The sequence below is a fragment of the Sinocyclocheilus anshuiensis genome, unplaced genomic scaffold (assembly GCF_001515605.1).
Source record: "Sinocyclocheilus anshuiensis isolate Anshui unplaced genomic scaffold, SAMN03320099.WGS_v1.1 scaffold705, whole genome shotgun sequence".
In the NCBI taxonomy this organism is placed as follows: Eukaryota; Metazoa; Chordata; class Actinopteri; order Cypriniformes; family Cyprinidae; genus Sinocyclocheilus; species Sinocyclocheilus anshuiensis.
The window spans coordinates 343,650-355,143 of NW_015536493.1; the positions used below are offsets into that span (position 1 = coordinate 343,650).

The window sequence follows — 11,494 nt, forward strand, 5'->3', positions numbered from 1 at the left end:
GCCAGATCTCCTCCGACGGGTACTGGACAGGAGGCCTTGTTGTGATAGCCCAGACCTTAAAATACATACCAGAGACATTAATCCTGAGGGAAGGGTCACATAGTCTTATGTGTACAAGTATGAGCCGTGAGTCACCGAGTTTGTCTGGATACATTTTTTGGAAAATGCCTAGAGGTGGGTTTCATAATGGAGTGGAACAAAAAGAGGGACTGAAAGAAAAGAGACAAAGATAATGACAGAAGGATGGTGAAACAAACCTGTTTGTCCATCTGCACCCCACCCACAGGCATACACTGAGCCTCTGTCTGTTAGAAACAGACTGTGATCCTGCCCACAAGCCACCTACAGGACGAGAGGAGCAGGACAGATGGAGTGAGACTCGTGAAAAAATGTCAAGGTAATATTTCACCCCAAATTCCAAGAAAATAGCATATTTTTTATTGCATAAATGCAATAAATCATATTTTACATAAAGAAAAATAAGCTTATTAATTACTATTTTCATGGTAATTAAAGTAATTAAACACATTTAACCCCAAATTCTCATTATCCTAATGACAGGCAACACATGTAATCTACTCATAAAAGTCATCCTGTTCATTTTCCTAAAAAAATAATAAAAAATAATAAATTAATAAAATAAAAAAAATGTAATACAAAAAAAATACGATATAGTATACTGTCAAATGTTTTTGACAAATGTACTTTACAATTTTAATACCATTTAATTTTTTTTATTACAATATTTATATTTTTTCATATTTGAGTATGAGTCACAGTGCACAGAAATCTTAATTGTCCTTAAATCAGTTTTTATAGTCTATGTAAAATATAATGAACACTGCCATTCAAACGTTTCTGAAAGAAGAGTCTTATGTACATAAACGCTGCATTCATTTGATCACAAATACCATAAAATTGTGAAATACTACTTTATAAAATAGCTGTTTTGTAATTTAATAATATATTTAACATTTGTATTTTTTTCTGTGACGGCAAAGCTGAATTTTTAGCAGCTATTACTTCAGTCTTCAGTGTCACACGATGCTGCAGAAACCATTTTAATATGCTGACTTGCTGCTCAAGAAACATTTATTATCTAGTTGAAACTGCTTAATTGTGTTTGAATATAACCCCAGCTTTTTATAGGGTAATTATTTCTTTTGATTTTGGGTTGAAATGACACAATAGGACTTCTGAGATTCAAATTCGATACCTGTGAATTTCCATCAGAAGAATGCGAGTAGAAAACTAGATTAGGAATTATTATAACTACTAAGAATGTTGAGTCTGTAAGAAATATATTTAGATGTTGATATTGTTGCATTTACCATCAGCTATGAATTCATCAATGTACTGTATCATGCTAAAGTATTAAATGTCATTACATACCTGGGTGACTCGACTGTCAAAGCCCTCAATCTTGTGAACAACATGACTGCCACTGCAGGGAACAGAAGAAAAGGATTGCCATTCTCAAATAAAATTTCAATAAAAGCAGCTTAAGCTTTATGCTCAGAAAGTTTATTAGCAAATGAAACCAGAGTACATACCATGCTCTTCTTGGCTAAAATGGTTAGTATTTGAGTTGATAGGATTGCCTCTAATGTTACTGCTCAAATCATAAACCCACAAAAACTTTAAAGGGACAATGACGAGCATTTCCCCGTCATGCTGAATAATCATTTCACTCCAAGCAACTAATGAAATAAAACAGACATAAACAGCAGTTAAAATATAAAGCTAATGGGATACAGGGAAAGAAATTGTTTTGGTTTAGCCACCACAACATAATGTGAAATAGAGTCCTTTGGTGAAAAACACTGGACTTACACTGCTGAAGGACAAACCTGTACACTTCATCCTCCACAATCTTCCTCCCACACTGCCCATAAGCATTATTACCCATGCTGAAAACTAATGAGCGAGAAAGAGAGACATGAAGGACTCATCACACTAGAGCACAATGATTTCATTTTATTTGAAATTTATTGACTTTATATAGAACCTGAGCACCTATAAATGCAATTTTAATCATTTTGAAAAGACCTCACGCTACAGAAAGTTGCTCTATAATGACAATAAATCGCAGAAAGGTTATACGACAAAGTAGTGTTTGCTGACCTCCCTCAGAGTCTGTGAGCACTAGTGAGTGAGCACGTCCACATGAGACCTGCAGCACTCGTGTCTCCTGAGGGTTCACCAGCGGAAGAGACACTGGAGATGCTTACAGGACATAGTCGTAACTCTCATCTGCAAACACAAGACAATGTTCTTGAGGAAAAGAAAGTTTGGTGATGGTTGTAATGGTTCCAGTAGATTCAGTTGGCAGCTCATTCCTTTAAAGAGGAACTGAGTGGATCATCAACGGCCACTACATGAATCTTCCCATGGCATGTTCAGTAGGAAGTGCTGAAGAACACTTTCACATTAGCTACCATCAGAGAAGAACAGAGAAGAAAAGTTTTACTGTAACAACCCTACTTCCCCAACAAAAAAGTATCACGAAACTGCAGTGTTTTTTAAAGTACCTTGGAATTAATGTGGTAATTATTTCAAACCACTGATGGAAATGCTTTACCGTGAGCATATGAGTTACTGACAGGAGTGCAATGGTATTTTGGGGTTTCTTACGTCGGTCGTGTTGAGTACGTTGAAAGCCCAGCTGGGAGTCTTTATTAAGGCCCATGCCCCACAATTTGCTCAGATCTCTGCTATTAGATGCCAATAAGGTGAAGCCATATCCACGGGCTGCTGAGGAAATCTACCAAAATACAAACATAACATACTACCATTCAAAAAAAACTATTTCATTTTTATTCAGCCAGGACACATTATATTGTTCAAGAGTGTCAGTAAAAACATTGATAATGATACAAAAGATTTCAAATAACTGCTGTCCTTTTGAACTTTCTATTCATTAAATAATTATATAAAACACATCACGGTTTCCACAAGCATATTAAGCAATACTTTAATGATAAAGTAAAAAAAAAAATATCAGATTAATTTCTTAAGGGTCATGTGACACTAAAAATTCAGCTTTGCCATCACAGGAATATATTACACATTAAAATATATTAAAATAGAACATTGTTATTTTAAATTGTAATAATATTTCAGAATAATGCTGTATTTTTAACAAAAAAAATGTAGATATATAAGACTTCTTCAAAACATTAAATAAATATTAACAATATTAACAGCAGTGTTCAAAATATTTATCACATTTCTCGCATTTTTGGTACTTTTTTGTTTAAGTAGAACATCACCTTCTGTTCAGTATCCAGGCGGTAAAGTGTGAGCTGGTACTTCCTGGGCTTTTTTCTGCCACTGTCCGGCACTACAAAGCTAGGGATCCCTAAAGCTCCAGTGTAGCTGAAGCCCCACACAAACACCTTCCCTTGGGGCTTCCTGTGTTGCCGCACATACTGGAACACGGGGGTGTCATCTTGCTGCTCCCGCTTTCTCGGGGTGCCAACTGGTCGAGTGGCATACGCACGGAGACCCAGATGAAAACCACGACGGCCACAGGAGCGAAGGCTGACTAAAGCCATTATGACAGTCACCTGCATAATACACAAAATTCCAACATAAACTCTGATATACTTTATACCAATACTGAATATTAGTGAAATTAATAGAGGATTATCCAACACTAACATGAAATACCATGGCATAAGCATGATTTTAAATTTATTTTTTATTTATGTAGCATTCATCATGGTAGTTCTATATCTGGTATTCTCTTGGAGCAGCATGTAAAACAATAAATACATAAATATGGTAATCACATTTACAAAGTAATATTAACATGACTTTTGGTCACACCTTGTAAACACCATGGTATATGTATATGAAATATATAAAGTACACTGTATAGCTATATAATAGTTATACAGTGGGAAAAAAAAACATCCGATTAATTTCTTAAGGGTCATGTGACACTAAAGACTGGAGTAATGGATGCTGAAAATATATATAAAGTACACTGTATAGCTATATAAAAGCTATACAGTGAAAAAAAAAAAAAGGTTGCGGGTTCGAGTCTGGTACCGGCAGGGATTGTAGGTGGGGGGAGTGAATGTACAGCGCTCTCTCCCACCTTCAGTACGACTGAGCTGCCCTTGAGCAAGGCACCATACCGAACCCCCAACTGCTCCCTGGGTGCCGCAGCAAAAAATGGCTGCCCACTGCTCCGGGTGTGTGTTCACGGTGTGTGTGTGTGTGTGTTCACTGCTGTGTGTGTGCACTTTGGATGGGATAAATGCAGAGCACTAATTCCGAGTATGGGTCACCATACTTGGCCACGTCACCATGTCACGTCACTTTTTAATACCAGAGCATTCTGTACTCTATTTTGTTTGGTGAACTCAATACTCACGCTCAATGATCGAAAAATCCTCTATAATTTATTTGACACACAGCTTCAAATACTTCCTATCACATAATATGATTGACACATGAGCATATCTGCGACTCTCCAAACTGGCTCGGCGGCTGAAATGAAACATACACAGTAATATAATGTGAAATTCGTCTACTCTGTGTTTTATGCTGCTCAGACATGTTTTCTGTGGAGGCAGCCATGACAGCTCACCGTGTGAACTGTGACGTAAGACGTGTGACGCATGACGTACACGCAAACTACTTCTTCTTCTTTTGGTTTTAACGGCCGCTTGCAACCTTGGTGTTGCATTACCGCCATCGTCTGGAGCTAGTAGCTTCCCATATACAGCATCTTGTTTTGTTTTTGTTTTCATATTCTTGATATTAGTCCCGTTTTAGTCAAAAACACAAATCGAATGTTTAATTCCTTGTCCGCTCCTACTGCATTCCAGTAAGGTATGTTCTTTAATCCACGTCCAGTTAATCCTATTTCCGCCATGTTTTTTACCAAGATCATCCTTTGAATTTCATATTTTGAAACATGTTCTACATTCTCAGGTATTTGGCACTGATCACAAAGTCCTGTTGGGTGTTTGCCTATCATATAAAGCGTGCTATTTACTGTGTCCTATTCTTAATCTGGTTAAAATAGTCTCTTCTCTGCTGTTTTTCCCTTTACTTTCCACTGTGCCCACTCTTACACACACACTAGTAAAGTAATTGTCGAAGTGACCGACAGAGGACGGACGTGTCCTGTGTTTTCAATTATATTCGAGTAAGTTTTCTGTTTTTCGTTCATTTTGTTCCTGTACACAAAGAAAAGTTGAGCAAACGTGCATTACCAGAAAGTACCAAAGATCCATGGCACTGCCGAGGGTTTTTGGACAGGAACTTTGGTAGTAGGCTACCATGGCATGTGGTAAATTAATATGACATTACCATTTGATGCCACAGTAGCCTACTTTTTATAGGAAGTTATGGCATATAAATATGTTAATCATGTACTATATTACCAACTGACCATCTCCCAGCGCAATGGAATTTCTTCTTGACATCATATCATCACCATGCATTTGATTGGCAAATTATGATTTATTTACTTATTTGTCACTGTTTACAAAAACATCAAGAATAGTAACAAACACAGCAAGTCATAAAAATGCATACTGGAATATGACATAAACGTTACATGTATAAAATCTCTAACGCATAGCTTATAACAGGTTCTGACCTAAGCAGGAATGAACAGAGCATTTGTATAAACAAGTATCTGAATGCCTGTGACCATTTTTAACACAGATTCAAGTCAAGATTGAACACATCATCATCATCACTTCAGTTGGCCTCATGGATGCTGATTCTCTTGCATGTGTTCTCAGTGCAGCGCTCCAGAATGAGCTGAGGACTGGGCCGAGGAGGAATGACTGGAATACTTTTATCTAGATCTTCTGCTTGAGGAGAGCCTGATTTTACGATGTTCTCTACATAAACACAAACAGAATACATTTTAAGCAAAAAATATATATATATCCTGGTCTGTAAAACTGATCTTTTCAAAACCTTTGTCAAGCAGAGCTACATATTTGGCAGGCAATGCGTTAATGTTAGAACCACATAAAGAGACGAATGGAACAGTTACTGTGTGAGGAAATAATTATGTAAATGTAATTATAGAATTACTGTAAAACCTGCAATCGGTACACAAAAATCTATCTATATCATTGATAGATATATTAGTGTTCATATATAAGCAAAAAATATAATAAAGAAGAAAAATATTTGCATAAATATATAATTTTTTTATCTGTCTGCTATATCCCACTATAAGGCACTATGTTTCTTTATGGAGAATGCACACCTCTGTTTGTCTTCCTCTCCTGCAGTGGAGATCGTGTCACATTCCTGGATTGGGAGTTTAGTCTTCCTTGCTGCTGTAAGAACCGTCGACTCTGTCTTCGATAGCTGTCCTGACTGATTCGCTGACGTCCCTTAGGATGGATGCTGTGGGCATTGCGAATGGTAGACCTGTTGGCCAAAATAAATTGAAAAAAAAAGTTTTAGTATGATATTTTGTAAATTATGATCAACCAAAGTGTTCAGTTATTATTATCTTATGTGTGGCGTTTCATAGACATATTGCTCTACCTTCTGGGTGGTGGTGTTGCTCTACTGACCACATCCTTCTCAGCATCCACCTCTTTCCTCTCTCCCGTCCTGCACAGGAACATAGATGGGTAGAAGCCCGTATCTTCTCCTTTCCTGTATAAGACATTTGGGACTCTGATTCAATTATGACTCATCAAATGACTGCAAGCATTTCGATTGTTTCAAAACACCATTAAGTTCAATTTAGAGAGGTTGACTCATACCTGACCACCCACCACCCATCAAGAAGTTTATGGATGACCTCGATCATCTCTCCTGCCTCGAGAGTCAACTCATCCTCTTCAACAGCTTTATACCCTTTAGTGGTTCTGTAGAGCTCTCCTGTCGTGGGTAAATATCATCAGTACAATACAAACAGCATAATTAATCACTCCCAAAATAGTGTTTTGGGTCTCATATCAGTGGCAGTAAACATAGCAAAACACACTAACCTGCATAATTAGGCTCTGGTTCCTCTGATTCATCTGCTCCATCCGGAGGCTCTAAATATGAAGCAGGCACCCAGCCTCTCCTGGACTCACACTGGCAAAACCACCAGCCTGTAAACATCAGATCACATCACTATTCAGACCTGCTTTTCCCTTTACTAATATGTGAAAATGTGGGAAGAGCGCTACGTGAGTATTAGTAAGTAATTTAACATGTATATTATATATTATACACTAATGTTCACAAGATTGGGGTTGGTATAAGATTTCTTACAAATTTTTGAAAGGAGTCTCTTATGCTCACCAAGGCTGTATTTGATTAAAAAAAAATACAGTACAATAATAATAATAAATAACTATTTTATTATATTTTGAAGTGAAATGTATTCCTGTGATGGCAAATCAAAATACTTTTTTTTTATCATGATCAATTTTAAAAACTGTTCTGTTTAATTAATATGTTTGTGGCAAAAAAAAAAAAAGCAAACATTTTGTATAAATGTTTTTACTGTCACGTTTGATCAAATTAATCTTGTTCTTGCTGATTATATAAGTATAAAAGTATTCATTTCTTTATATAATACTAATTTTATTATTGTATATAATCTACTATTAAAATGTCATTGTATTTTGAATTCAAATTGTTAATAAAAAAATATATATATTATTATATAGTACAGCCATATTTTACATCCTGCTCACCATTTGGGCTTTTTTCCACAATGTCCACCATGTCTCCCATCTTTAGAGAGAGCTCATACTTTGAGCTCTTGCTGTAGTCTGCGATCACTCTGTAGCTCTCAAGCATGATAGGGCCTGTGATCTCTGCAAAAAGAACAACAGCTATAAAACCTTTCGGGAAATGGTATAAGGCATTTGCAGATAAATTATATCAAAAGTAGAATTTGATCTTACCTGATGTGGTGTTGCTCCGTGCTCTGTTTCTGGACATAATGAATGTCTCATTTATTTTGTATCTATAGAAAGGGAAAAGTAAAAAAGAAATTTTCTGTAGTAAAAAAGCACAGTTGCAGTTTCACATTTTATTCTTTTATGGCCTTTTTAAATTTATAGTAGGGACATGATCAGTGAATATCATGTACTGTAAGAGCATGTGAATAACCACTAAGCCACAGCTCCAGCTAACTTTAACCTGACAGACTTACGGATGGGGTGCTGGTGGAGTTTCATCTTCAGACCGCATTTTGAAGAAGTCACGTACAAGCTGACAGCGGGAGATCTTCGGAGGCAAGTTGAGAAGAGAGCGAAAGTATTCAGCGAGAGTCACCTGCCTCGTCTCTGTCGTTTTCTGGTTGTCGAGCCATTTAGGAGCTGAGAGAGATTTAATTACAGATCATCAGATGGAACGTTTCACTTGTATTGTCTTAAAGCAGCACTATGTAACTTTTTCTGTTTTCAAAATTTGCAACATAGACACAAACTTAGAGAAGCAGCTCCGGTTGGAATGTTCTTCCGCGGGAATTCATGATGTACTCGCTCATTATATACATTTTGCAAATTTTGAACACAGAAAAAGTTACATAGTGCTGCTTTAATAAAGGCAACTCTATTGTATGGTCGTGTTGCACAAACACTTTTGACTTAATGATTCCAACATTTATTTTGCCTGCTATAACAGTACATTTAAATGGCTATTCAGTGTATACTGCATATGACACATTTTGTAATTCTTGTATATTATATATTGTATATTATGTAAACTACCACTACACGACACACTGAGTCACAAATCAGTGTTACAGTGTGAGAAATTCAACACTGTGGTATGGTCATGTTGCACAAACTCTTTTGACCTCATGATTACAATATCTCTATCTTGCCTGCAATGCTGGAAAGTCCAAAGAAAATACAGCTTATCCCCCATAAAAAATCTTTTGCAGAACTGAAACTCATACAAAAAAAAAACAAGACATGTCAATGCATGACATGCAAATAGATCTCTTTTAACATTACGTGTCAGGCACCTTTCATGACCTCTAAATAAATAAACGTATATATCTGATATGTTTGACATTAAGCAGGTGTTTCCTCTTCTCTTAGGAACATTGAGAACCAAAACCTATTTCTGTATTGTCTGAAAAACGAAATTATCACATTATGATGACACATTTATTGCTTGCCGTAAGTCTGTAGATGCTGTTAACTTAGTAAATCATTTATGATATGTCGTTTTGTTCTTTCTGAAAATGGGTCAAATGAGCTGAAGATCTGTGCTTTAATCACAAAAGCCTTTACCTGGTAAAGTGGGAATGATTCTGTCCTTTGCCTCAATGTCTCCTGCCTCAATAGGGAACATTTCCTTCAAAGTTTTCTGTCAAAATAAAAAATAACTGATTATAGGTTACAGAAAATCATTTTATATAAATATGGCATAGATACAAATACAGGAAATTCTTGCAGTGATGAAATCAAATGAAATCAGGTAGGGAAAGGGAAACGTAACACTCTACTATACTTTCAATTGTAGAGAATAGAAAACGAGACTTACATGAAATGTGTGGATTTCTGGATAGCGCCTGTACACCAGCTTTTCAGATTGATCACTCCATTTAACCAGGAGCATGTACACCTTTAGTACAAGGAATGAAAAAGAAACAGTTTTACTATATCTTATAACTAAAACATCCTTGACAACCTTCAAAACACTTGTTTTCTGTACTTCACCATTTTGGAGCAGCTTACTTACATAGTGCTGGCTGGGGAATAATCTTTTCTCAAAGCCTAACAGTTCCACGAGTCGCACATAAGATTCAGCCATCCTGCACAACAAGAGGTCTGAGCACGAAGTGAAGGGGTATAAGAGAGTCTGCTTTGCTGTTATGATCACCTGTGGTTTATAGAGTTATTATAGACTATGACAGTGGGAGGGGCGACCACTCAAGCACTTCCTTTCTCACTCCTGGTCATCACAACCTGATGATGAAATACAGATAGGAAACTCCAGAATTAGTTATGTGTTTAACATTTTACAGTAAGTGTAATTAACTTTATTTATGTATGATAATTAACATATTTTGGATGATAAAGAATGTATTTACACTAGACACTATTTTGCAGAATAGACAATAGTACATATTTTAATTAATGTATTTGAAGGAAAATAGTCAATTGATTTAATCAATCAATAAAGTAAATTAAAACACTAGAAAGATAATTAGTAAAGACCCCCAAGCCCAGCCTAAGAACAGAACATTACTTGGTATTATAACAATATACACCTATAAAACAATTTAGGAGCCACCTTTAAATGCAGGAAGACAAACGTAAAGAACACTTGGCAGGTACACAAACGATTACAGAAATGTTTAAGGAAGGGGCCCCATGTATTAATTGTACAGCTTTTTTTTGTGATTTTAATCCTATTTAAGGAACTGTATTGGTCTTTCTAGAAAGATGCTAAAGGGGCAATGGGGAAAATACAATTAATAATAATAATTACAATAAATCAATTGAACAATAAAAATACTACATACACTGAAAAAAATGTTTCATTCATCCAATTAAAAAAATTTAGGGTAATGATTCACATCTATATTTTTTAACTTGAGCCAATGAAAAATAAATAACTTGCCTCTTGTACTAGAGACAAAATGTTTTTTAATGAGTTACAGTAGTTCACCCAAAAATGGAAATTCTGTCATTGTTTACTCACCCATAAGATGCTCCAAACCTGTATGCATTTCTTTCTTCTGTTGAACAATAGCATCTTTAGGTTATAATAACATTATAACCTGATTTTCAAAGATTTATTATAAAAACTGATCATTTTTTCCAAAATGCAATAAATCCATTGAATCGATATAAAAGTTATTTTTCATACTGAAACTGTTGACATTTAATACACTGAGCCGTAGATCACTGACAAGCTATTCAATATCGCGTTCATAATCGAAGGCGATTCATCTGCGATTATGAACGTGATATTGTGTAGCTTGTCAGTGAACTACGGCTCTGTGTAGTAAATGCCGCTCCATCTGAAAGCTGGTGATGGCGATTTACTACCAATAACGGAACCGGCTTTACTGATGAGACGTCATATTGTGTAGCTTGTCAGTTACTGTTTACAGTGCGTGGAATGGTGCGCTGTGATTGGTTGAGCAGATGTATGGCATTCTGCAGAGAGAGAAACCCGAGACTGGTGTTTGTAGCAGTTTGGAAAGATAGGGAGAAAACATGACAGAATAACACGGCAGATATCGCATTTTACATAAAATTAAAAATTGACTTTTCAATACCTACCAGATACAATACTGATTTTGGCGGGAACTCACTTTTTTTTTTTTAATGGCATTTATCGCGTTTTGGAACCAAACTCTTCATATATACTATAGCCCTATATATAGTTTATCTATATTATGCTTTATAAAGAGCTGGCATAACCTCTTCAACTTCATTGTTTTGTTTTTCATAGTTTATGTCATTGTTGGCTTACAGTTAATGCAGATGTTCTCTATGAGCAGTTCCTCATGTTCACATCTTTGTCTTTAGAT

The 11,494-nt window shown here is 35.9% G+C and overlaps 1 protein-coding gene and 1 pseudogene across 1 annotated transcript; both read right to left on the reverse strand.

Moving 5' to 3' along the window:
• LOC107685599 (Williams-Beuren syndrome chromosomal region 16 protein-like) overlaps window positions 1-4,596 on the reverse strand; it is an 8,576-nt pseudogene extending 3,980 nt beyond the window's left edge.
• An 878-nt stretch (window positions 4,597-5,474) lies between these two features.
• On the reverse strand, window positions 5,475-9,803 carry LOC107685544 (neutrophil cytosolic factor 1-like). The gene is made up of 11 exons (XM_016482166.1): window positions 9,691-9,803; window positions 9,493-9,573; window positions 9,240-9,315; window positions 8,150-8,315; window positions 7,899-7,960; window positions 7,686-7,808; window positions 6,987-7,094; window positions 6,759-6,876; window positions 6,535-6,648; window positions 6,248-6,414; window positions 5,475-5,870 (listed from the first exon to the last, which is right to left on the reverse strand). The coding sequence occupies exons 1-11, from the start codon at window positions 9,760-9,762 to the stop codon at window positions 5,725-5,727; spliced, it is 1,233 nt and encodes a 410-aa protein (XP_016337652.1). The 5' UTR covers window positions 9,763-9,803; the 3' UTR covers window positions 5,475-5,724.
• Between the last annotated feature and the right edge of the window lie 1,691 nt (window positions 9,804-11,494).

Excerpts from the sequence above, each read along its gene's own strand:
- LOC107685544 (XM_016482166.1), bottom strand. The coding sequence starts at position 9,762 with ATGGCTGAATCTTATGTGCGACTCGTGGAACTGTTAGGCTTTGAGAAA. Across the intron at positions 9,316-9,492 it reads CAGAAATCCACACATTTCAT|AAAACTTTGAAGGAAATGTT; the intron begins GTAAGTCTCGTT and ends TTATTTTGACAG. Across the intron at positions 7,095-7,685 it reads TGTGGAAAAAAGCCCAAATG|GCTGGTGGTTTTGCCAGTGT; the intron begins GTGAGCAGGATG and ends TGATGTTTACAG.